At 56.7% G+C, this 21,662-nt stretch overlaps 2 protein-coding genes and 1 long non-coding RNA gene across 5 annotated transcripts; 2 read left to right on the top strand and 1 right to left on the bottom strand.

Moving 5' to 3' along the window:
* The first annotated feature begins 1,280 nt into the window (after window positions 1-1,280).
* On the top strand, window positions 1,281-6,916 carry Emilin3 (elastin microfibril interfacer 3). The gene is made up of 4 exons (XM_046433333.2): window positions 1,281-1,447; window positions 2,559-2,681; window positions 3,846-4,069; window positions 4,579-6,916. The coding sequence occupies exons 1-4, from the start codon at window positions 1,281-1,283 to the stop codon at window positions 6,363-6,365; spliced, it is 2,301 nt and encodes a 766-aa protein (XP_046289289.1). The 3' UTR covers window positions 6,366-6,916.
* On the bottom strand, window positions 6,910-19,667 carry Lpin3 (lipin 3). Of its 3 annotated transcripts, none has more exons than XM_046433329.2 (19): window positions 19,466-19,667; window positions 18,312-18,407; window positions 17,118-17,386; window positions 16,825-16,908; window positions 16,003-16,123; window positions 15,499-15,838; window positions 14,643-14,742; window positions 14,345-14,505; window positions 13,877-13,970; window positions 13,681-13,750; window positions 12,092-12,184; window positions 11,973-12,016; window positions 11,215-11,353; window positions 9,958-10,106; window positions 9,671-9,757; window positions 9,078-9,230; window positions 8,801-8,915; window positions 8,615-8,718; window positions 6,910-8,451 (listed from the first exon to the last, which is right to left on the bottom strand). In XM_046433329.2, the coding sequence occupies exons 1-19, from the start codon at window positions 19,655-19,657 to the stop codon at window positions 8,307-8,309; spliced, it is 2,556 nt and encodes an 851-aa protein (XP_046289285.1). In that variant the 5' UTR covers window positions 19,658-19,667; the 3' UTR covers window positions 6,910-8,306. The 3 variants fall into 3 exon arrangements, 2 of the variants coding, with proteins under 2 accessions (XP_046289285.1, XP_046289287.1); XM_046433331.2 differs by having other exon boundaries at window positions 16,825-16,905; XR_006849461.2 differs by lacking the exons at window positions 6,910-8,451; window positions 8,615-8,718 and having other exon boundaries at window positions 9,078-9,201.
* LOC124085563 (uncharacterized) lies at window positions 8,296-21,529 on the top strand. The gene is made up of 2 exons (XR_006849463.2): window positions 8,296-8,535; window positions 19,437-21,529. It is a non-coding gene; the product is annotated as an uncharacterized LOC124085563 (long non-coding RNA).
* Window positions 21,530-21,662: the final 133 nt, after the last annotated feature.

Here is a 21,662-nt window from a genome sequence, read left to right as displayed (position 1 = left end):
ACTTTCAGCATTCTTGGCCCCATCCCTTACTCAATCGCATCTCAAACTCAGTTTAGAAACAGATCTCTCCAGGTGGGCCCTGGAGTCCATGCCTTCATCCCACCTACCAGCCACTGGGTGGAAGACACAGGTGGCTGTAGTCCCCTGAATGGATAAGATGAAGCCAGAAAAAAGTGCCACTCTGTTGGGTGACAGAATCAGGATTCAAAAGAATCTTTGCAAGTTAAATAGTCAACAAGATGATGATGTGAATGAGGACGACTGTAAAGGCCAAAATGCGTGGGTTCCAAGAATCCATTTCAAGCAAAATACGGAGGAAGCCCGGCTTAACCCAGCCTACCTTGTGATAAAGACCCAAAGGTTTTCTTTGACCAGATGCTAATAACAACCCAGAGCCTGAGTTCACAAAGAAGCACAGCATTCTAGTCTGATCTAGAGAGGGGACAGGCGTTTGGGGCTCAGAGCAGACCATACCTAAGAGAGACAAGAGATAACACTGACCCTATCAGAGAACCCAAGAGGCAAACTGGCTACCAAACTGGGTTGCATAGGTTGGTGGGGACAGGAGTTCGTAGAGTTACGGATCTCCTAGACATTGATGAGTTTGGAGGCAAAGCTAGTCAACAGGGACAGTCTTGGGCCTATTCCACAAAAGTGGCTGGGGAGGTGGTGTCGGTGCACCCCAAACACCATCATCTTGGCTCCAGATCCCTGACCGCGGTCCCGGTGCATGTGGACTTTTAAGATCAGCGTATCCTGCAGATGGGCGTCTCCTTGAGAGCCCCGCGCCCGGACCAGCCTCAGAGGGTCGGCTTCTCTGCTTCTCACCGCGTGTCCCGAGCGACGGTAGTAGCTGGGCGTGTTTAGAGGGATCTCCCAGGGCGCGGCGGCCTGCGCCCCGCCACCCGGGAGCTGTTCCCTTTCGAACCTCTTGCTTGCAGCGGCCCCTCGGGCGTCAGCTCGGAGCTGGGGCGGGGGGCCGGCGGCGGAGGAGGGGGCTGGCGGAGCCCAGCGGCGCGGCCCCAAGTTTATGCTAATCCGCGCAGAGCCCGCCTCCCGCCTCCCCTCCGCGGCCCCAGCCACGAGCAGCGCCGGCCACTCGGAGGGACGCAGCCGCCGCGAGGCGCCAGGCGCCAGGCGGCCAAGTGAGCTAGCTCGGGGGCCGCGAGTGGCGGAGGGACCGGGCGGGCCAGACGAGGAGGTGGCGCGGAGCGGCGCGGCGGGTGGACACACACCCGCGGCGGGCAGCGCGCGAGGCCAGGTGGAGACACGGGGTCGCGATGGCCCGCCGTCGCCTGCCGGTCTGGCTGTGCGCCGTCGCGGCGCTGCTCTCGGGGACGCAGGCCAAGGGCACGCCGCTCCTCGCACGGCCCGGGCCGCCCGGTGCCCCCCGCTACAGCCTCTACACGACGGGATGGCGCCCGCGGCTGCGCCCGGGGCCGCACAAGTAAGCGCGGGCGTGCGGCGGCGGGAACCGGGAGGGATGGGCCCGCGCAGCGCGCCCCCGCTCCCACCTGCCTCGACCCGTTTGGGGGCGTCGAGGCCCCGGCACCCGAGGCAGCGGCACGAAGGGGGCGGCGCCCCGGGTCGAAGCCTTGCAGGGCGGGCGCCCCCACGCTCCAGGAGGCTGCCGGGCTGGCGAAGAAAAATAAGCCGAGGGGGCCCGGCGAGGCGCTGGGATCCTGGCAGTGCCCGCGGAAACCTTTCCAGCGAAATAACATTTTCCAGCTGCGCTGTGTGCAAACTCCTGGGCGAAGCGGACCAGGTGGAGGGAGCTGCGGAAGGGCGGTCGGTGCCAGGAGCGCGGGGGTTTTTCCCTCGCGACGAGGCCTCCCAGCTCTCCCCTCCCTGCCAGGTAGGAGATGGAGCCGTGCGTCTCTAGGAGCTGCTCCCTCTCCTGTGGTCAGCCCCCAGCAGGCCCTTGGGAGCCCCGACGTAACTGGGCCACAGAGGAGATGGGGGTTCCTGAGTGCGTGTTCTGAGAGAGGGGGGCGTCCACAATGGTCAGCTCATGCCTGAATTTGAACGCTAGTTAAATCTGAGAGGTCTTGGAGGAGGAGACTGCCCAGGCCCAGAGCCAACACTCAGTGGGCCTGAGCACATCAGAGCAGGCTTCCTGGAGGAGATGGCACAAGACCTGGTCCCAGCGAGGAAATGAGCAAAGGCAGGGGCTGGAGAGCTATGCCAGGGGAGGAAGGAGAAGCCTGGTCTCAAAGGAGCTACAAAGTCGAATCTCCAAGCCTCTGAGGCCAAGATACACAGTTTGAAGGAGTTGGAGGGTGGGAGATGTGGCAAGGCACTTGAAGAATCTGGGCTAGGTCTGTCCCGGGGTCAGGCGGGCACCACACCAGGTTCTGTATAGTGTTTAGCCAGTGGCCAGCCACCCAGGACACAGAGACCAGAGAGAACAGTGGGACTGGGCCCAACCCAGAATATCCTGAATCCCAGGCAAGGGGGTTCTGGTCTCCTCCTGAGACCGAAAGGTAGAGGTAAGACGGTAGGTCCTCAGTGGGCCTGGCTCTGGCCAGATATTCCAGGGATGGCGTTTTCCCCTGTAGGGCACTCTGTGCATACGTGGTGCGTAGGAACGTGACCTGCGTCTTACAGGAAGGAGTGGAGAGCTACATAAAGGCGGAGTACCGGCAGTGTGGATGGGGCCCCAAGTGTCCTGGGACAGTCACGTGAGTTTACCCCAGGCTCACTCTCTAGAGCTCTGGGCACAAGCCCAGGTTCTGCCTTCAGCTGAGAGCAGAGCTGTTTCCATAAGGGGCTGCAGGTCTTTAGACTCCAAAGAGCCTACCTGTTCCCACAGAGGCCACAGTGGTAGGGTCCCAGAGGAGGGGCCAGGGAGGACCCAAAGGTTTTGAACCTGTGGCAGGACATCACTTAGGGAGACCGGAGCAGGCTAGAGCCCTGAAACCATAGGGGAACAAGAGAAAGGTGCCCAGGAGAGAAGCAGTACTAGGCCGGAAGGAAATGATGGAGGCAGAGGGTGGGGGGAGGAAGAGAACAGCAGGTCACTCAGACAGTGGTTGATGCCACAGGGGGCCTGGGCCAAGCCATGGAAGACTGTGGCAACCATGAGAAGGTAGGCCAGAGATGAGGGTGGAAGCCATCATGCCCAGGCTTAGGCCAGAAAGGCTTCATGGGAGGGCCCATGATGCTGCAGATGTCATGCCCAGGTCTCCTCTTGGAGTTCAAGTGTGCATCTGGAAACACACCTGTGCTCCAGTGTGTCAGTGGGTGAACAGGTACATGGCTGAACAGGAGGGGTCCCTGATGAGACCTGCCCCCATCCTTCAGCCTTCCCCTCCTTGCTCAGAACCAGAGTGCCCTACTACCAGCTTCTGACCAGAGAGGAGTTCCTGGAGTAGGCTGGAGAGGAACGGAAAGACTACCAAGAGCTGGTGGGAGCCAGGCATGGCCTCAGGGCAGTGAGAGGGGCTGCTGGCCCCAATTCTAGGGCACACACCCCAGGGAGGGCTGAGGCTTCATCAGAGTTCTCCGAGATACTACCGAAGCCTGAGTGGGATTTCTTGTGGCAGCATGAGCTAAAGAAGGTCCAAGTGGTCTTGGGAAGGTTGAGGCTAAGTCCTTGCTAGCCTTCTTCCCAAGCAAGCAGGAGAAGTAAAGGCTTCTACCTGCATTCTCCACTCACTGAACTCAGAGCTGCCCCACCACTCCAGCCTGTTACCTTAAGCACCAAAAAAGGAAAACCCAAGGGGTGGCATGGAAGTGGGGAGAAATCCAAACTTTATGCAAGTGTCCACAGATGGCCCTAAATATCAACTAGGGGCAAGAATCTCAGCTCACAGGTGCAGGACCCTCTCCCCTTCCTGGCCCAGGTATCGCACAGTGATCAGACCCAAATACAAGGTTGGCTACAAGACAGTGACAGACCTTGCCTGGCGCTGCTGTCCTGGCCTCACTGGAGAAGGCTGCCCTGAGCATCTCACGGACCATGGGGCTCACTCACCACATCTGGATTCTGAACCCCAGATTCCCTCAGGGAAACTGGGCCCAGGCCCCAGGCCTCCTTCTTACAGCAGAGCAGCCCCAAGCCCTGATGGTGAGTCTGCCTCTGGACATCTTCCAAGGTGATCAGGTTTATTGGGCTCGGTGGAAGGGCAGGGAAGGGTCTGGTCCAGGCTTGCTGAGCTCTGGCAGGCCCAGAGAGGGGGTACATCTCATATGGGGCACGAAAGTGAGCCCTCAGGCCCCACCCCTGAGCCCAGCCTCAAAGCTGAGGGAGCCATGCCCAGCCAGAAGGTAGACTTAGATCAGAAACCTTCTTGGACTGGGCGCAGTGGTGCACACCTGTAATTCCAGCGGCTCAGGAGGCTGAGGCAGGAGGATCATGAGTTCAAAGCCAGCCTCAGCAAAAGCGAGGTGCTAAGCAACTCAGTGAGACCCTGCCTCTAAATAAAATACAAAATAGGGCTGGGGATGTGGCTCAGTGGTCAAGTGCCCCTGAGATCAATCCTAGGTACCTAAAAAAAAAAAAAAGAAAAGAAAGTATCTTGGGAGTCTGGGTCAGTCAGTGATTCTTTTCCTGGGGTCTCTCCTCCTCTTTCCCAGGAAGAAAAGGCCCAGGGCTGTTTGGTGAGAGGCTGGAACGCCTGGAGGGTGATGTCCAGCGCCTGGCACAAGCATATGGGACTCTCAGTGGCCTGGTGGCCAGCCACGAGGACCCTAACAGGATGAGTGGTGGCCCCAGAGCTCCTGCTGCCCCTGTGGGCTTTGGTGTCATCCCTGAGGGTCTTGTGGACTCAGGAGACAGACCTGGAGGATCACTCACACCTCCCCTGGGCGAGATCCTGAGCAAGGTGACAGAAGTGAGCAACACACTGCAGACCAAGGTGCAACTGCTGGATGAAGTGCACGTGCTGGCCCTCGGCCATGAGGCCCACCTGCAGCGGCTGCGGGAAGCCCCTCCAACCCCACTGACCTCCCTGGCTCTGCTGGAAGAATATGTGGACCAACGGCTACAGCGACTCTGGGGTAGCCTGCTGGATGGCTTCGAGCAGAAGCTGCAAGGCGTCCAGAGTGAGTGTGACCTGCGTGTGCAGGAGGTGCGGCGGCAGTGTGAGGAGGGCCAGGCGGCCAGCCAGCGGCTGCACCAAAGCCTTGATGGCCGGGAGCTGGCCCTTCGCCGGGAGCTCTCACAACTGGGCACTAGGCTGCAGGGCCTGAGTGTAGCTGGCAGGGGCAGCTGCTGCAGCCAGCTGGCCTTGATCAGTGCCCGTGTGGACAGCCTCGAGAGTAACCTGCAGGCAGTCACCAAAGCCCAAAGGGGCCCTGGCACCCCTGCCAGGGATGAGCTTGCACACCTGTCTGCTGCCATGCTTGAGGGAGGTGTGGATGGGCTGCTTGAGGGCCTGGAGGTCCTCAATGGGACAGAGAATGGAGTGAAGGGCTGTTGTCTGAGGATGGAGACCGGAGGCTGGGGTGTGAGTGGCTTTGGGTCTATGCTGGAAGAGCGGGTACAGGGCCTAGAGGAGCGCCTGGCCACACTGACTGGAGAGCTAAGCCACGACAACGCCCCACCAGGCAGGTCGCCACGGCCCCTCGTGCAGGCAGAGCTGGCGGTGCTGGAACAACGGCTGGTCTCACTGGAGACCTCATGCACCCCCAGTACCACCTCAGCTACTCTGGACAACCTCATGGCAGAGGTGAAGGCCTGGCAGAGCCGGAGTGAGGCCCTCCTACGCCAGGTGGCCAGCCACACAGCTTTGCTCCAACAGCTCAATGGTACTGTGGCCGAAGTCCAGGGACAGTTGGCAGAAGGCACCGGCAGCTCACTCCAAGGTGAGATCACTCTGCTGAAGGTCAACCTGAACTCAGTGAGCAAATCGCTCACAGGCCTCAGTGACTCGGTCAGCCAGTACTCTGACGCTTTCCTGGCTGCCAACACGTCTCTGGATGAACGGGAACGCAAGGTGGAAGCTGAAGTCCATGCCATCCAGGAGCAGGTCAGCAGCCATGGCTCAAGGCTTCAGGCTGGCCACAGGCAGGTCCTGAACCTGCGAGGAGAGTTGGAGCAACTCAAGGCCGGTGTGGCCACGGTGGCAGGGAGCCTCAGCCGCTGCCAGGACACAGCCCAGGAACTCCAGCATGCAGTGGGTCACTTTGACCAGCGGGTGGCACAAGTGGAGGGTGCATGTGGGAGGCTGGGCCTGCTGGCTGCCAGCCTGGACAGCTTGCCTGCAGAGCTGCTGAGGTCCAGGGAAGGCCTGTGGGGCCACGTAGACCAGCTGAATCGCACTCTGGCCCAGCACACGCAGGACATTGCCCGTCTTCAGGATGACCTGTTGGACTGCCGGGCCCAGCTGGCTGAGCAGGTGAGGCCAGGGCCAGCCAACTAGGCAGGCTGGACAGGATCTAAGTCCAGATCCCACCAACTCTGGGAACAATGTCCCAGAGCCCCCCTTACCCAGCAGCACCTCCCAGCCTTCTCTGTCCAGCCTACATGCCACTTCAGAAGCCACTGGATGAATGGTCTTGGTTCACCTCTGCACAACTGTCCCAGCCATCAAAAGCCAGTGCTGCACAAACTAGACAATTCAGGATAGTGGTCAAGGCAAGGTCATGGTGCCTGAAGGCCAGAGTCACAGCACACATTCCAGAGTCTGCAACTTGCTCTTCTGCAGACACACCAGAGTTAGCAGCTGTACAACTCTGGGCCCATTCTCAGACAGGGACCACCCCAGTTCCCTCTGCCTACGAGGGGCAGTTAAAGCGCTTGGGGGCTTCTGTCACTAGTTGTTGTCTTCAGGAAGGTGATTCCCACTGGAACTGTTGTCACATCTGGCAGCTTCACAGATGCCGTTTCCGAAGGACTGGAGACTACCAGGTGTTTCCAGCTCCCCCCCTCCCCATGTCCTTTAGGACAGAACAGCAGCACAGAGATGCAACCTAAAGTTTTCTTTATTCCTTTTGATCCTCCCTCAAGGTGAGGGCACAGGCAGCTGTAGACGCTCACAGAAGGAAGCATTGGATCCAGGCAATCTGTTTGGAGATGATACCCCAATGTCTCCCTTTCCTTTCCTTCCCTAAACAGGTTTTCAGAGCACTCTGGTGCCTGTAGGGTCCTTTCCTTCCAGTTGGGGGAAAATCTTTCCCCCAGGTCAGTACTTCTCACCCAAGAGTGGCCTTCATGGGTATCAGGGCCTGAAGGAAGCCAGACCCTGAGAGGCAAGCCACAGCTGGAGTTCAAGGGGTCCAGGCCTTGCTTTTAACACCCTTGCCAGCTCCCAGCCCTGCCAAAGGTTCACAAAGTGGTGAGAAATTCACAGGACAATTGGAAAAAGCAAGTTGTCCTCAGAGACTCTGGTGTCTGCTGGGGCTCCTGGACTCAGTTTCCCCCGAGTAGCATGGGCCTCCTGTGCTGTTTGAAGGTCCCATAGCCCTGCCTTCTGGTTTCTGGACATTCAGTGTTATGCCCTCCTCTCGGTCACTGTTGGAGGAGGGCAGATCCTGAATTAAAGCTTTTAGCCAGTCTAAGGTGCTTTCTTCAAAGACAGCGTCAGCCTCGCATCCCACAGCACATCAGGCATGTGCTTGCTTAACAGCTATGCACAGAACTGACCAATGGAGGCCAGGGCAGGGTGGTCAGCAAACACCATTTCCCCTGGCAGGGTTGGAGGCTGAGTCCTCAGGGAATGAGCTGAGAGCATCAGGGACATGCTGAAGAGTGGGGATGGGACAAGCAGAAGCCACACTCTCTCAGCCCTCAAGTACCCCTGAATCCCCTTTCCCTGACTTCAGAGGCACCGTGGAGTATCCAGGCCTGGGACTGAGATACCAGGGTACCAGTGAGGGGAAGCAGTGATGCCTGGCTCAAGAACTGTGGACCAGAGCAGGGCCACATAAAAGTCTGGCTTCAGATGGTCCAGGCTAGGGCCCCAGAAGGAGCCGGGGGAGCACTGTGTTCTTTCCAGATGCCACTCAGTCACCCCTGCTGCTGCTGACCCCCTCTCTTCCCCTCAAGTCTCAGTGGGGCTTCTCTCTTCTCTCTGTCCTATCAGGAGTTGAGGCAAGGTCTCAGGGCAGCATCAAGGGCATAGAGAAGATGGTGAGAAACATCTAGTTGCCACAGTTCAGGGCCCTGCTGAAGCCTGGAGCAGCTGCTCCACCTGCTTCAGCTCAGAGAGGAGGTAGGGTCTCTGTGGTCGCCCGTCCACTTGCAGCCCTCTTCTTCCCCGTAGCACCGAGCTTCCAACCCCCATACCCTGATACCTGATTCCAACCCTAGATACCCTGTCAATCCTGGGCCAGGCCAGGGAGGAGGGGCCTCCAGAGCAGGTTCAGGCCAGGGAGTCAAAGTCCACGGCAGGCCGGGGCTTCCGCCAGTAGCAGAAACTGCTGTATTCAGGGTTGGCCAGGTCTGCACAGGCTCCACGAGCCACAGGCGGGAAGAGGAGCTCCACGACCTCGCTGAGCCGCTCGTACCTGTGGGCAGAACAGAGCCTGAGCAGGGCCAGGCCTCGGCACCCACCTCGGGAAGTGGGGACTCAGGATCCTGCCGGGGAGGAGGTAAAATTGGGGCCCAGGGAGAGGCCAAGGCATGGGGATGTGGCAGGGCAAGGGACGTGTTGGCAGGGCTGGGCCTCACGTGGATTTGTGGTTCTTCATGAGCTCCTGGATGAGCTCTCCACGGGGGTTGACTGTGAAGATCCGAGATTCAGGTAGGCCCACCTGCCGGTAGGCAAAGACATCCTGTGGAGGACAAGGGCAGTGGAACTGAGGCCACTGGGGCTGGAGAGGTGGGGACTCGGCCCTGGGGAGGGAGCACACTCACGTTGGGCCTGTTGCCAAAGGCTGCATAGAAGGGTTGTCCATGGGGCAGAAATAGCTGCTGGATGTCACTCAGGCAGGCGACCTTGAACACCTCTGGCTTCTTCTCGATTACCTCCCTGGGACAGCCATGGCCACAGCCAGGGAAGGAGGCAGAGGGGCAGGGGCAGGTGACATGGGGTCTGATCCAGCCCCGGCCGACACCCATGACTGAATGCTGGCCTGGTTGCACCTGTCCCTCCCTCAAGGGCCTTGGGCTTGTTTTATGTAGGGGTGGTTACCTGTGGAGGGCCGAGAAGAGGCTGCTGGGAGATAGCAGGATGGGACCCTTGGGGAGGCCACAGCCGTCTTCGCTCACCCACTGCAGGTAGCCCTTGGTAAGGTCAGCCATGCCGATGGCCCGTGCTGAGCAATACAGGAATTTGTACCCATTTCTGGAGGGTGGAGGACATGTTGGCACAGAGCCATCAGAGACTAGCCACTCTCATCCTGTCCCCTTGGCCTCATCTAGTTCAGCCCAGCCTAACCCTGGGGCTCAGGTCTACAAACCCAGAGAACTTTGCAGAGGGAGATGGGAGGACTCAGGAAGAAGGGCTAGGCCAGGGCTGAAAGAAGTGACCTTAGTAGCTGTCCTAGCTAAAAGGAACACGGACATAGTTCCAAGGCCCAGTGGACCAGGACGGAGGAGGGCTTACCCCTGGCCTGAGACCAGCAGGCAGACAGCTCACCAGGAAGAGGGTCTCAGTGCTCCATGGACCTGCTATCTGCCTCCCTTGTGGGCCCTGTTGTTTCCCAAACCTGGCTTCCAGGGGCAGAAGTCAGGATGGCCTAAGTACCCTTTCACTCCGTGCCTCAGCCCCAACCCGGCACTCACAGGTGGATTTTGTGGTAGAGACTGGTGATGCCCTGATGTGTCCAGTCTTTCCCCAGCTGGGGCAGAATGTGGCCCAGAGCATCTGACCTACAGACAGAGAAGAAGAGTCACTCTGAGGCTGTCCTACATGGCCCTCCTCTTCCATGTGTATAACCCAGTGGGGCCCAGCCCCCAGCCTCAGGATGGCCTACAGGAAAGGAGGGCCTTCCACACTGTCCCCCACTCCTACATAGACCCAACAGAGTCCCCAGGCCCTCCCTCCCCTCCCCTGGCCAGCTGGGCCTCACTTGGTGATGGTGCCATCAATGTCGGAGATGACCACCTTGTCGTCCCATTTCCACAGGTAGATGGTGGCCTTGCAGCGGCAGGTGCCCTGGTACTGGGTGGTCACACTAAAGACCACATCGTTGGCACCTTCATGAAGGTTCAGGCGCCGCTGGGGCCAGGTAAAGAGGGGCTCGTTGTGATCCAGTATAGCCAGGCATTATCCACCCCTCTCCAACCTTTGACCCCCTCGGGCTTCTCATTCTCCTCTTCCTCCCAGCTCAGGACCCTTCCTGAAGACAGCCAGACACACGTATGTGGGCAGAGGATGCTCATGCTGGCTAGGGCCCCGCAGAGTGCGGGGCACAGGAGCCCTGACCTCCCTGTGCTCTCCGAGATGAGTCCCAGACAAGCCATGCCTGTGATTTGCCCAGGTCAAGGGTCAGCCCAAGGTTGGGGCTACTTTTGGCAGGGAGAAACCCCACTCCACAGATGGAGTCCTATGGGGGTCTTCACAGAAAGCCTAATGTACCTGACTCAACATTCCCTTAAAGAGAGACCCAGGCCAGCCAGGCACAGTGGCACATTCCTATCCACCCAGGAGGCTGAAGCAGGAGGTTTATAAGTTCAAAGCCAGCCTCAGCAACTTAGTGAGGCCCTGTCTCAAAATAAAAAGGCCTGAGCATGTGGTTCAGTGGTTAAGTGCCCCTGGACTCAATCCCCAATACAGCCCCCTCCAAAAAAAAAAAAAAAAAAAGCAGGCCTATATGTGATCCACTGAGAAAAACAGAGGCAGCTGTTTACCAAGGCCAGTTGGCTGACCCTGAGATGTGTGCGAGCCTGCACCAGGCTGGTCAGACCCTCCTAGATCCCTCCTGACCATGGAGCCATACACAAAGAAAAATGTCCCTGTTACAAGTGCCACCCATTATGAGCTCGGGGACCATGTGACTTGAAGGACTGGTGTTGCTAAAATACAAAGGGCTGTTATCAGCATTTGATTCCATTGATGTGACTTCCAAAGGCAAACCCAGAGCCAACCAGGTCACTGCAGGTAGATATCTCAGGAGGATACAAGAGAGGACTTTTCCAATCAGAGCATCCCACAGAGAAATGGGCTGGCATGGGAAGAAGTGAGCCCCTGCCTCTGGCCTTTAGGACAGCTGCCCAATGGATGGATTCTGGCCTTTGGTAACCAGTCTCAGCTCAGCTCTGAGATTCTGGGACAGATTTAGCTCAGCCCTGCCCCTGCTAGAAACACACCGTGTGCATATACTTACAATCTGATCAGAAGTGAGGCGCAGGGATTTCTTGTAGGTGAGCATGCAGGCTGGAGTGCAGGGTGGTGGAAGGGGGACCTCGAGAATCACAGGGCTGTCTGGGGCATCGTCCTCGCTGCTCAGGACTTCAGTCTTCTCCCTGCAGGCAGAGCGGGCACTCAAGCCACCTCCCCCATGCAAAGGTGCTTCCCTTAAGTAAGTGCTTACTCTTGGCCCAGGCCCTGAGCAGCCTGGAACCTGTCCCTGACACTCCCGAGGCTGCACCTCCCTCTAGGTGTCACCTGTGTGGGGTGGTGACAAACACCTGGGTGATGGCTGGCAGTATCCACCCCAGCAGGTAAAAGCAGATCAGAGCCCAACCTCAGTGTGTCTCCACTGCCAGCACACAGGGCCTGCTCTGGAGATGCTTATGTGGGAAAATAAGCCCCTAATGTGTGTCTTGGGGCTTATTCCCATGCTCCCCTTCTTTGGCTTCAGCCAGCCCATCCTCAGGAGGCTGAGTTGCATCAGAGGTGAAAAAAGGAGGCCAGATCAGCCAGTCCCTGTGGGGTAGGGAAGAGAGTGGCTTCACCCCTCTTCAACATCGCAGCCGCTTATCTGAGTGCCTGTTCCAGCCCTGCCATTTCCTGGCTGAGGGACATTCGATGTGTCTCTAGGTCCCAGTTTTCCCATCTGTGAAGTGGGAACATTCTCAAGGAAAAAGAACCACGGCCTGGCCCCAGGCCCCAGCTGCAAAGTCACCAGCGGGTCCAACTCACCCCTGCTGCTCCCTGGCTGTGGTTTTCTCCCTCTGGGCACTGCGCTGTAGGAAGAATATCCATCACTGGATGGCCTCCAGCCCTGCGCTGGCCCCACCTCCTGAACCATGACCACCTACCTCCTCCGCTGGGAAGTCCCTGCGGCGCCAGGAAAACCACCACCGCCCACCCTTCCGGGGCATCTTCTCCTTCTCCAGCTTGTCCACGGTACTCTGTGGGCAGATAAAAACCATGGCCGTTCTTTCTGTACCCCACACACCTTCCTTACATTGCCCTTGGGACTCCCACAAGCCCAGAGTCTAGGCCAAGCCTTCGGCCAGGTGCTGTCAACATCTGGGGGCTGAGGAACCGTGTTCACTTTCCTCCTGAGAAGTGGTGACTCATGGAGCTATGCATAGGAAACCAAGGGCCATTCCCATCCCCCAGCCTGACCCAGCCCAACTGCAGCCTGCCCTCCACATCTTGTGAGTCAGTCCCCTTGCTAGAGGGCCAGAAGGTAGAGCTGCTTTGGGAGTTTCTCAAGAACATGTGATGCTACCAAGTGGCGGCAGGAAGGACAGTCTATAGCCGGGACACCCTTCAACCTCCAAGATAGACACAGGTGGCCTCCTGAGGCCAGGGATCCTATTTCATGAAGAGCCTCCTTTTATGTATGTTCCCATCACTGTTTAATTAGGGGGAAACGACCTGGTGAAAAATGCTGATTAGGTCTGTGCTAGATAATTTCAGGGAGAGCCCAGACCTAGGCCCACCAGACACATTAGCGTTTTCCAGAGGCAGAACACAGAACCTAAGTCAGGAGGACATGTTGGGCCACCTAGCATACCCCTTTTACTGGGGACAGGCTCATGGGGGGGGGGGATTTCAGGAGCATCACATGGTAGATTTGTTTGAGTAAGGCAAAGGGAACCAATTTAGGGGGTTTCCTTCTCATGGGCTCTGGACACTAGCTCAGACCCAGAGCCAGCCAGAGGTTGGAGCTGAGTGTCACCAAAGGGAAGCACCAGCTATCAACATCTGGTTGGTAATGCTCTTTGAACAAGCCTAACTGAACCAAGAACCTTGGGCCAGGCAAGGGGAGGCTCTAGATGACTCCCAGAGAGGCAGAAGTACAGGCCAGCTGGCACCACTCAGGAGGGAATGTCCTCTGAGAGCAAGGGCAGGTGGCCCAGGAAGGGTGGAGATTCTGGGAGGGAATGAAGAAGCTGGGTCCCTTCCCAACTCCAGGCATCCATACATGCCGTTCCCTGCCCCAACCTGCTCGAGCCCCACTCATCCTCCAATCTGCCCAGTGTGCACTCGCCTAGCAGCTCCTGCCATTTAGGCCCTCGGAGTACCCTGGACCTCTCCTTTCCAGCACTCAGTTGAATTTTATGTTCATCTGATGATTCTTTTATTTGCTCCATCTTCCTAGAGGGTGGAGACAGTTTCTATTTGATTCGAGACTATGCCCAGTCTGGGCATGGTCATTCGAGGTGCTCAACATGTGTGCTGATCCCATTCAGTTTGGAGGGGAAGAGGAAAAGTGGGCTGATTAGGAAACCTGGGAAGGGTGGGGCAAGGCTGGGGGGACCTCAGGAGTCTCCTCTCTCAGAATGGGTCTTGTAGTTGTAGCCACAGGCTCCCAGGCCCATCCCTGCTCACCCTCCACTTCCTTGCCAGGGCCTCCTGACCCCAAGCTACAGTTCCATTGTGTGCTAACCATTACCTCAGGCAAGTTCTTCTGAAAGGCTTGTAGGGAAAGGATCATGGGGGCAGCCACAGCCCAGTTATAGTGCCTGGAGAGAGAGAGAATGGGGTATTGAGGCTGCAGCAGTCTCAGGGTCATGGAATTGGGAACTTCAGGCCACCTGCACCCACACACCCCACCCCACCCCACCCCCACCCCCACCCCCTCTACTTACTTCTCATTGATTTTCACCACTAGGTTTGGATCATCCAGGAGTCCGGGATTTTTAGTGAGGTCCTGGTAGGAGACCACATGCTGACTGAACTTCTCTGGGCATAGAGAGGTGGAGAGTGAGGGGTGAGGCTGGCACATCCCACGTATGACCCACTGCCCACTTATGACGCCAGGCTCCCCACACTCTACCACATACCTCCTACCAGTTGGTTCTCTGACCTGACAGGGTTCCTCCCCTCCTACAGGTGTTTTTTTGTACCTGATCCCACCCCAGGAATCAAGAGATAAGTCACAGCTCAGTGTCAAGCCCCTGTCTCCCCTGCCCCTGCTGGTCGAGAATGAGTTCCACTGGGCACAGCCTGACCTAGTCTCACAGCTCTGCTGCCCTGCCCAAGGGGTCTTCTGCCCTCTCCTGTCCTTTGGGATCTGTGCTGATCCTCAGAAGGGCTCAGTTTGTGGATGAACATACCCAGGGAGATATCCCGGCTGTCAGCCAGTCCGCCGCAGAGGGACAGTGATATGGTGTCTACGGAGTCCAGAGTGGATTCTGGCACAGGTTTGGGGTTAGTGTTTCCCAGGAGCTTCTGGCTGCTGGGTTCACTCCACCTCCTGGCCCCAAGCCCACAGTCACTGGGGATGAAGGGTCAGTAGTGACATAAATCAGAGAAGGGAGACATGGGTTCACATACCTCCCTGGCCATTGACAGCAGATCTGTGGCCCCACAGGCCCCAGTCCCAAGACACCCCGGCACCCAGATCCCAGGCACCTCTGGGGGAAGTAAAGGGCTGCATTCTCAGAGTCCAGGGAAGACAAATCATCCAGGTAGATGTCACTGGGGCCCAGATGCTGGCTTCTCTTCAGGGAGCCTGAGGGCAGAGAAGGGGACACTGAACATGGCTCAGTAGTGAGCAGCATACGCCCCTTGCCTGTGAACAGCCTAAGGCTGTGCTGGCCAACAGAACTTTCTGTGATGGCAGAAATGTCCCATGTCTGCTCTGACCAGTGTGGTAGCCCCTAGCCAGGCACATGTGGCTGCTAAGTACACTTTAAGATGGGGTTAATGTGACACACAAACAGAAGATTAAATTTTGCTTAATTTTAATTAAATTTAATGTTACTTAGCCATATATAAGCCAATGGCTACTGACTTGGACAGTGCAGGCTGAATGTCCTCCTGCCATTCTCTGTAAATCCCAGCTCATGAATGGACAAACATCGGGCCCTACTCATCCCCTGTCCCAACCCCCTCCCCCAGCCCGCTCAAAGCTCCAGCTGCCCTTGCTCCCCTGACATGACACCTCTCTCCCGCCTTGGCACCCCCATTCATGCTAGAATTCTCCTCCCCTGCTCCTCACCCGGGTGGAGCGTGACCTCCCATCAGCTCCAGAGTCACCAGCTCAGAGAGGTCCTCCCTGCCCTGGCTCCCACCACTTGCTCTGCAGTGTAGCCCATGTCTCACCTTCTTTCTTGTGTGTACATTGGCTGCACCCTGCATGGTAAGCCCGTGAGGGCCGGGGACAAGCACAGTACTGGGCCCACATGGTGCTCAGAAAGTCCCTGGAGTCCCAGAGCCCACCCAGGAGCGATATGAGGCCAGCGCCAGGGGTCCCAGCAGCACTCACCTTTCCCCGCAGAGGCCTCTGGCTGCCCAGCGGGAACAGGGCCCTCCAGGGTGGCCCAGCTCCATGATTTGGAGTCAGGAGAGAGGCCTGCATCCCCAGAGCTCTGAGTCTTGGTTTCCTCGCTCTCTGGGGTGGGCCGAGGAGGGGCCAGCAGAGTCTCTGTCCATTGGGACTCCACAAACAGGCCAGCCCCTGCCCCTGTTTGCAGGATTGGGGATCCCGAAGGGTCCATGGCAGCCAGAGAAGAGCAGGAGGTGCTGGGTACTTTCTGAAGAGCAGAGGTTGTCCCAGCGCCACCTTGAGGGACCACTGTGGTCTCAGGCCGCTCAGCTTTGGCTACCTTCAGTCAAATGAATATGGGAAGATATGGGCTGGCGCAGGACCCACCTTCCACACCCCAGAAAGCCTGTGGGGAAGTGGCCCGAATTCACCATCCCAATCCTAACCCAAAGGGCCAAGGAGCCCCTAAAAGGCAGGGAGTGCGGGTGACATGGAAGAACTTACCTTAGGCAGCCTTCCCCACGCCCACTGCATGTGGGACTCAGCTCTCAGGGGACTGGACTCTGGGGCCCGTAGCTCCAGCTCAGAGTCACTCTTAGGGGATGGTAAGCCTTCTGGTAAGAGGCTACGGGAAACAAGTACTCAGAGACCTGTCCCCCCATCAGCCAACACCCCGTTACCCAGTCCAGCCCTGAGAAAAGTATCTGCAACACTTTTTTTTTTTACATATCCAGAATATGTAAAGAATATGTCAAGTCTAAGTCATCCCAATCCTATAAATACATAAAGAACTCCTGTAAGTCAATAATAAGGAGGAAATCCAGTTTTTGGTTTTGTGGTACTGGGGCTTGAATCCAGGGCGTCCCGCATGCTAGGCAAGCGCTCTATCATGGAGCTACATCCTCAACCCTGTTTTCTTATTTTTTTTATTTTGCTAAGTTGCCCTGGCTGGTCTCAAGCTTGCAGCTTCCTGCCTCAGAGTAACTGGGATTATAAACACGTGCCACTGCCCCTCGCTGGAAATCCAATTAAAAAATATATACAAAAAGGAGGGCAAGATGTGACTGTTTAATGGGTACCGGGTTTCCTTTTTGGTGATAAAAGCTTCTAGAATAGCTAGTAGTGACAGTTGCGCAACATGGCAAATGTGCATGATTTTGCACTTGAATTGGTTACAATGGTAAATTTTACCACAATTTCTTAAACTGGCAAAAGACTTAAACACAGAGAAATACAAATGGCCAATAAATAGATGAAATGGATTCTGTGTCGTTCGTCATCCTAAAGGTATAAAGAGAAACCTCTGCAGCCCACCTGTACACTTACCTGGCCGGGGGCGCAAACTCGCCATCCGAGTAGGGGTAGATGTCTTTGGGCTGTGGTGAGGATTCCCCTTCCAACTGAATACTGCTGAGGGAGGACAGGGAAATGTTCTCTGAGAGAGCAGGACACCCCAGGCAAGGCATGGAAGCCTGGACCTCAGGGATTGGAAAGGTGAAGCAATTAAAGCCCAGAGAGGTCAAGGAACTTACCCAGAGCCACAGCATCAGCAGAGGAAGAGAGCATTTGAACCCCAGGTTGGTGTACCCACAACCCAGCCTCCTCGGGTCTCTACACACCCTGGGGGCTCTGGCCTTGGCTTTTCCAGCGGGGATAGCTCACTCTCGGTGCCTGCCTCGAGTTCCTCAGAACTAGAATCTGCTGCCACTGCATCCTCCTTCCGCCTGGGTTTTCTCCTGCGACGCCTCTTCTTCCGCCCCGCAGAGGCAGAGCCCACGATGACCAGGCCCTCGGGCTCCTTAGCTGTGCCATGCAGGGAGTTGGAGGGAAAACCCGACAGGCCCCCCCATGGGATGGGTGAGGTACATAGGCAGGGAGGCACGTCCTCCTGTGGAGCAGACCAGGGGCAGGGCTGGGAGGGCTTGAGCCAGGTGGGGGTGTCCTCACCCCCGTCCTCACCTGGCCCTGCAGGTAGAGGTGGCAGCAGCATGGCCCTGCGGTCACTGCTGCCTACAGAGTTCCATAACAAGGGTAGAGCAGCCCGAATCCCAGGGAGCACCCGCCACCCCAGCTGACCAGAAAGAAACTTGGGTCTTAGCCTCTTGCCTCTGCCAAGTCTGTAACAGTGGACACCTTCTTCTCCTTTAAGCCTCAGCCAGAAGCCATTTCCTCCAGGAAGCTTGCCTTGACTACCCCAAACCCCAGTTCCAACCCCCTTCACTGCAGTGACCACACAGGCCCAGCATTGATGTATGTGTCTCCCACATTAGTCTGGAACTTTCTTTAAGGGCAAGAATCAGCCTTTGTCTGAGTCTGCTGCATAGGGTCTGGTATACAGTAGGAGCTCAACTAAAGTTTGTTCTCACAGTTTAAACTCCTCCCTGGGCTTGTACTGGGCCCCGCCCCCTCATGCAAATGAGGCTCTTGTTTCCTCCACCCACACACCCTTGTGCCCAGCTGCAAGGACCAGACTGAGAACAAGCCAGACCTTGTGCCTTCTGGACGGTTCTTCAGTGCCCTCCTCTCCATGCTGGCCAGAGGAGGCCTCCTTTCTATCCCTCAGGGGCCCAGCTCAGGGGCCCCTCTTCTGGACTTTCCCAACTCCCTGGCAAGCGGAGTCAGCTGGCTGCCCCTTTCTCTGGGATCCCACAGCTTATCCCCTGCCCAAGGCCAGCCCCAGGGGACTCCCCTGCATCACATCTCAGCCAATGGAGAGCTCCCAAGGGCGGGGACAGTGACGATCCCCAGGCTCCACCCAGAGGGGGCACCAGGGGAGGGGCAAGGCTGGCACTGAGGAGAAAGGCGACTCTCACCTCATCGCTCTCCAGCTCCTGGACAAAGAAGGCCTCCCCGCTGTCCCCCAGCTTCATGTGCAGGTCCACCGGCTCCCCATTGATCTCGATGTCCACCTGTAATGGGGAGTGGTGGGCCAGGGATGCCCAGTCCACTGGCAGCTCCCTGCTGCCCCAAGCTCTGCACTGGCTGGAGCTCTCCCTCCACCCCCACCCCCACCCCCACCCCGACCTTGGTATGCCTGGATGCTTGTTTATCACTTGGTTTTCCTGTTCCTCTCTCTCCCACACCCCACAAGAACAGGGATGCAGTGTCCCAGCCCCCAGGTTGTTGACTGCACAAACAAGGATGAGAATTACCACCCGCTGGGCCATCCTATGGTGTTTTGTGTAGATTATCTCACTAATGGCGACACAACAGACCTTTGCAGTAGCTCCTATCATTATCTCCACTTTATGGATGAGGAAACTGAGGCTTGGGGGTTTAAGTAATTTGCGAGGAAGCAGCCTCACAGCCAGTGAGTCTAGAAACCCCAAAACTCCATAACTCACCTTCTCAACCTCTGAGGTACACTGTCTCCCACAGGTTACACTTTCCTGTCACATTCTGGAAAGTTCATGGTTGCCCCATCAAGAAGGGGATTGGGTTCACCATACAGCTACTCACACATGGAACCCGGGTGCTAACACAACTTTCTATCCTGTTCTCCTGAGCCCTGTGTAGAATGTGGGTTTACAGGAACTAACCTCTAAGTACAGCCCTATACGTGGCCCTGAGAAAGCATTTTCAATTCCTATTTACTCTCCCAAGCCACCACTGGGCAGATAAGATCATGCACATCCATAGCAATGAGGGACTGGGCTGGGAGACAGAGATGACTTAGCAAGAACACAGATGAGTTCTTTGCAAATTACAGCCAGGTCTCACAGCTGCAAAACCACGGTCGGCCTCACTGAGCTTCTTCCATGGGAAAATGGGAATAATCCCAGACCAAAACCCCCAGCCAACCCAAAAACCTTCCATGAAAACATCAAAAGGGAAATCCACGCAGAGGATGGATCCTCACCTAAGGCAGGTCCAGGTCCTCTCCTGGGACGGTCATGGCTGCCCTGTCCTAAAACCACCCTCTACCCCCCACCCCACAGTGGCCACCTTGGTGGCCTGGAGCACTCACCACCTTCTCCCGGGACCGCAGGACGCCCAGCTTGCCAAACCTCACGTGGAAGGGTGAGCACCGGAAGGAGCCGTCGACCTGCTTCACCACCAGCACATCGATGCCGCCACTCAGCGTGGCGGGGTTCAGCCCCCGATACAGCTCCTTCATCGTCCCAAACACTGTCCCGGCCAGCTGCCCCACGTAGTTCATGACTGGTGCTGGCAGAGAGGCAGTGCCACGGACCAAGGTCCCTTCGTGGGGAGGCTTCTACAGCGGACCGCCCAGATGCCCACGCTCACTTGGTGTCCTGCCTCAGAGCAGGAGAACCTCTGCACAGAGGGACAGCTGGGGATGGGAGCCGCTCCCTGGCTGGCCCACCAACCTGCTGTGGGATCCCTGGACGGCTGGCTCCTTTCTCAACTGCCGATCTCCACATCTGTTAAAAACAAGGGCACAGAGTAAGACAATACCTGGGTGCCGGTGCTTCTAAATGCCATGACTCACGATAATGACCATGGGCTCAGTGGGCATGGCTCACTCCATCTTCACAACAACCCTGTGCGGCTGGCAGAGCGGGTGTTATTACTCCTGTTTACAGATGAGCCACAGGAAGATCAGAGAGGTGGAGTGACTTGTCCAGGGTCTCACACCTAGTAAGGAGAGGACCTGGGTTCGAGCCTCATCATAAACCGCCGGACTGATCCAGCTGTGAAAACCGAACAGGATGGGCAATGGGGGCAGCCTCATAATAAATCAGGCCCAGGGCCCTGCTGGGTGATGGCAGCCATTTTAAGGGAAGTGGGGAGGAGAGGGTCTCTGTTTATCTAAGAAATGGGTTCATCTGTCTTGCTGCCTCCTGGTCCTGGGAGTTGGAAGGGGCATTTTTTTTGGCCATTGTGGCTGTCTTGTTGGGGACCAGGGATAGGAACACCTCAGGGACCTAAGACTTCTTAGCCTTGTTCCTGGGACCAGATACCCAAGGCAGGGTCTCCCCTGTAGCTGGGGACTTAAGGCCACAAATCCCAAATTCCTTCCCACTTCCCGGGTGGGATGCCTGTTCATGGCCCACCCTGCAGTGCAGGCCCATGCCTGACCCCAGGGTCTCCAGACTGTAGTTCTCAGCCCCCAGCTGCAGACCAGGACTTGATCAGATAGGCCCTCAGACCCACATTCAGGCTCTGGGCCAAAGCTTGCTCCCTCCCCCAGCCAGACCGGTCCCTCCAGCTCTCCCACATCAGGCAGGGCTGGGTGAAGCAGCAGCAGAAGCGGAAGGCTGGAGGAATAGTGGAGAAAAGCCAGGGCTATAATGAGAGCCACCTCCAAGCTGGCATGGTGTCCACTCTAGCAGAGTCAGCTCAGTAGCCCTGCCTTGCTGGCCAGGCCAATGACCGCTGCCTGCATCTGGATGTCAGGACCCAGACTGTCCCACCTTCACAGCGCATCTGCCTCTCTTAGACCCGGTACCACAACCACACAAGACCACCCCTCGAAGAAGCTGGGTGATTTATCCTAGCTCTATTAAGCCCATGGGGCATAGATTTTTTTTTTTTTTAAATGTGTGTGTCTGTAATGACTCATATCCAGATCTCCTAACTCCATACCATGGGCTCCTTCCAGTCCTTGGTCCCAAAACTATACCACAGTTGTCTGGCGAGGGCAACCCAGCCCACAGCAACCTTTGCACAGTCTTGTGATGCCCTGAACTAAAAATGTGGTCCACAGACTGGCGGCATCATCGTCACCTGGGCACTTGTTTGGAATATAAAAACCCAGGCTCAGCTCATCTCTCCTAATTTTCCATTTACATTTTAATAAGATCCCCAGGCAGTGCCTGTACCCTTTAGTGTTGGAGAACTGGAACTATCTTAGTATGCACAGTCCACAGCCTACTCTTGGAAGAGTTTGAATGACAGGATCCCCCACAGACAGCATTTCTCAGGTAATGCTGCTGTCCTGCCTGTCCTGGGATGGCAGACCAAGCAGTGGATTCCTTCAATATATGTCAGAACTTCACAAATACGAGGCCTGATTGGAACTGCTAAAACCAAAAATGGAATAAAATGAAACTCTTTGGATCCCTAACATGTCATTTTAAATTCAAAGACTATTTTATCTTCAAGGTACCTGCCAGGTGGGTAGGTGAGAAACTCCACTTTGGTCTCTTCCTAACACTAAATTCTGTGACTCTAGGTCTGGGGAGACAGATTGACAAGGA

This window comes from Marmota monax, unplaced genomic scaffold, assembly GCF_021218885.2.
Source record: "Marmota monax isolate L192 unplaced genomic scaffold, Marmota_monax_Labrador192_F-V1.1 WCK01_AAM20220418_F8-fsc00014, whole genome shotgun sequence".
Lineage (NCBI taxonomy): Eukaryota > Metazoa > Chordata > Mammalia > Rodentia > Sciuridae > Marmota > Marmota monax.
This window is presented reverse-complemented; position numbering and strand designations above follow the sequence as displayed.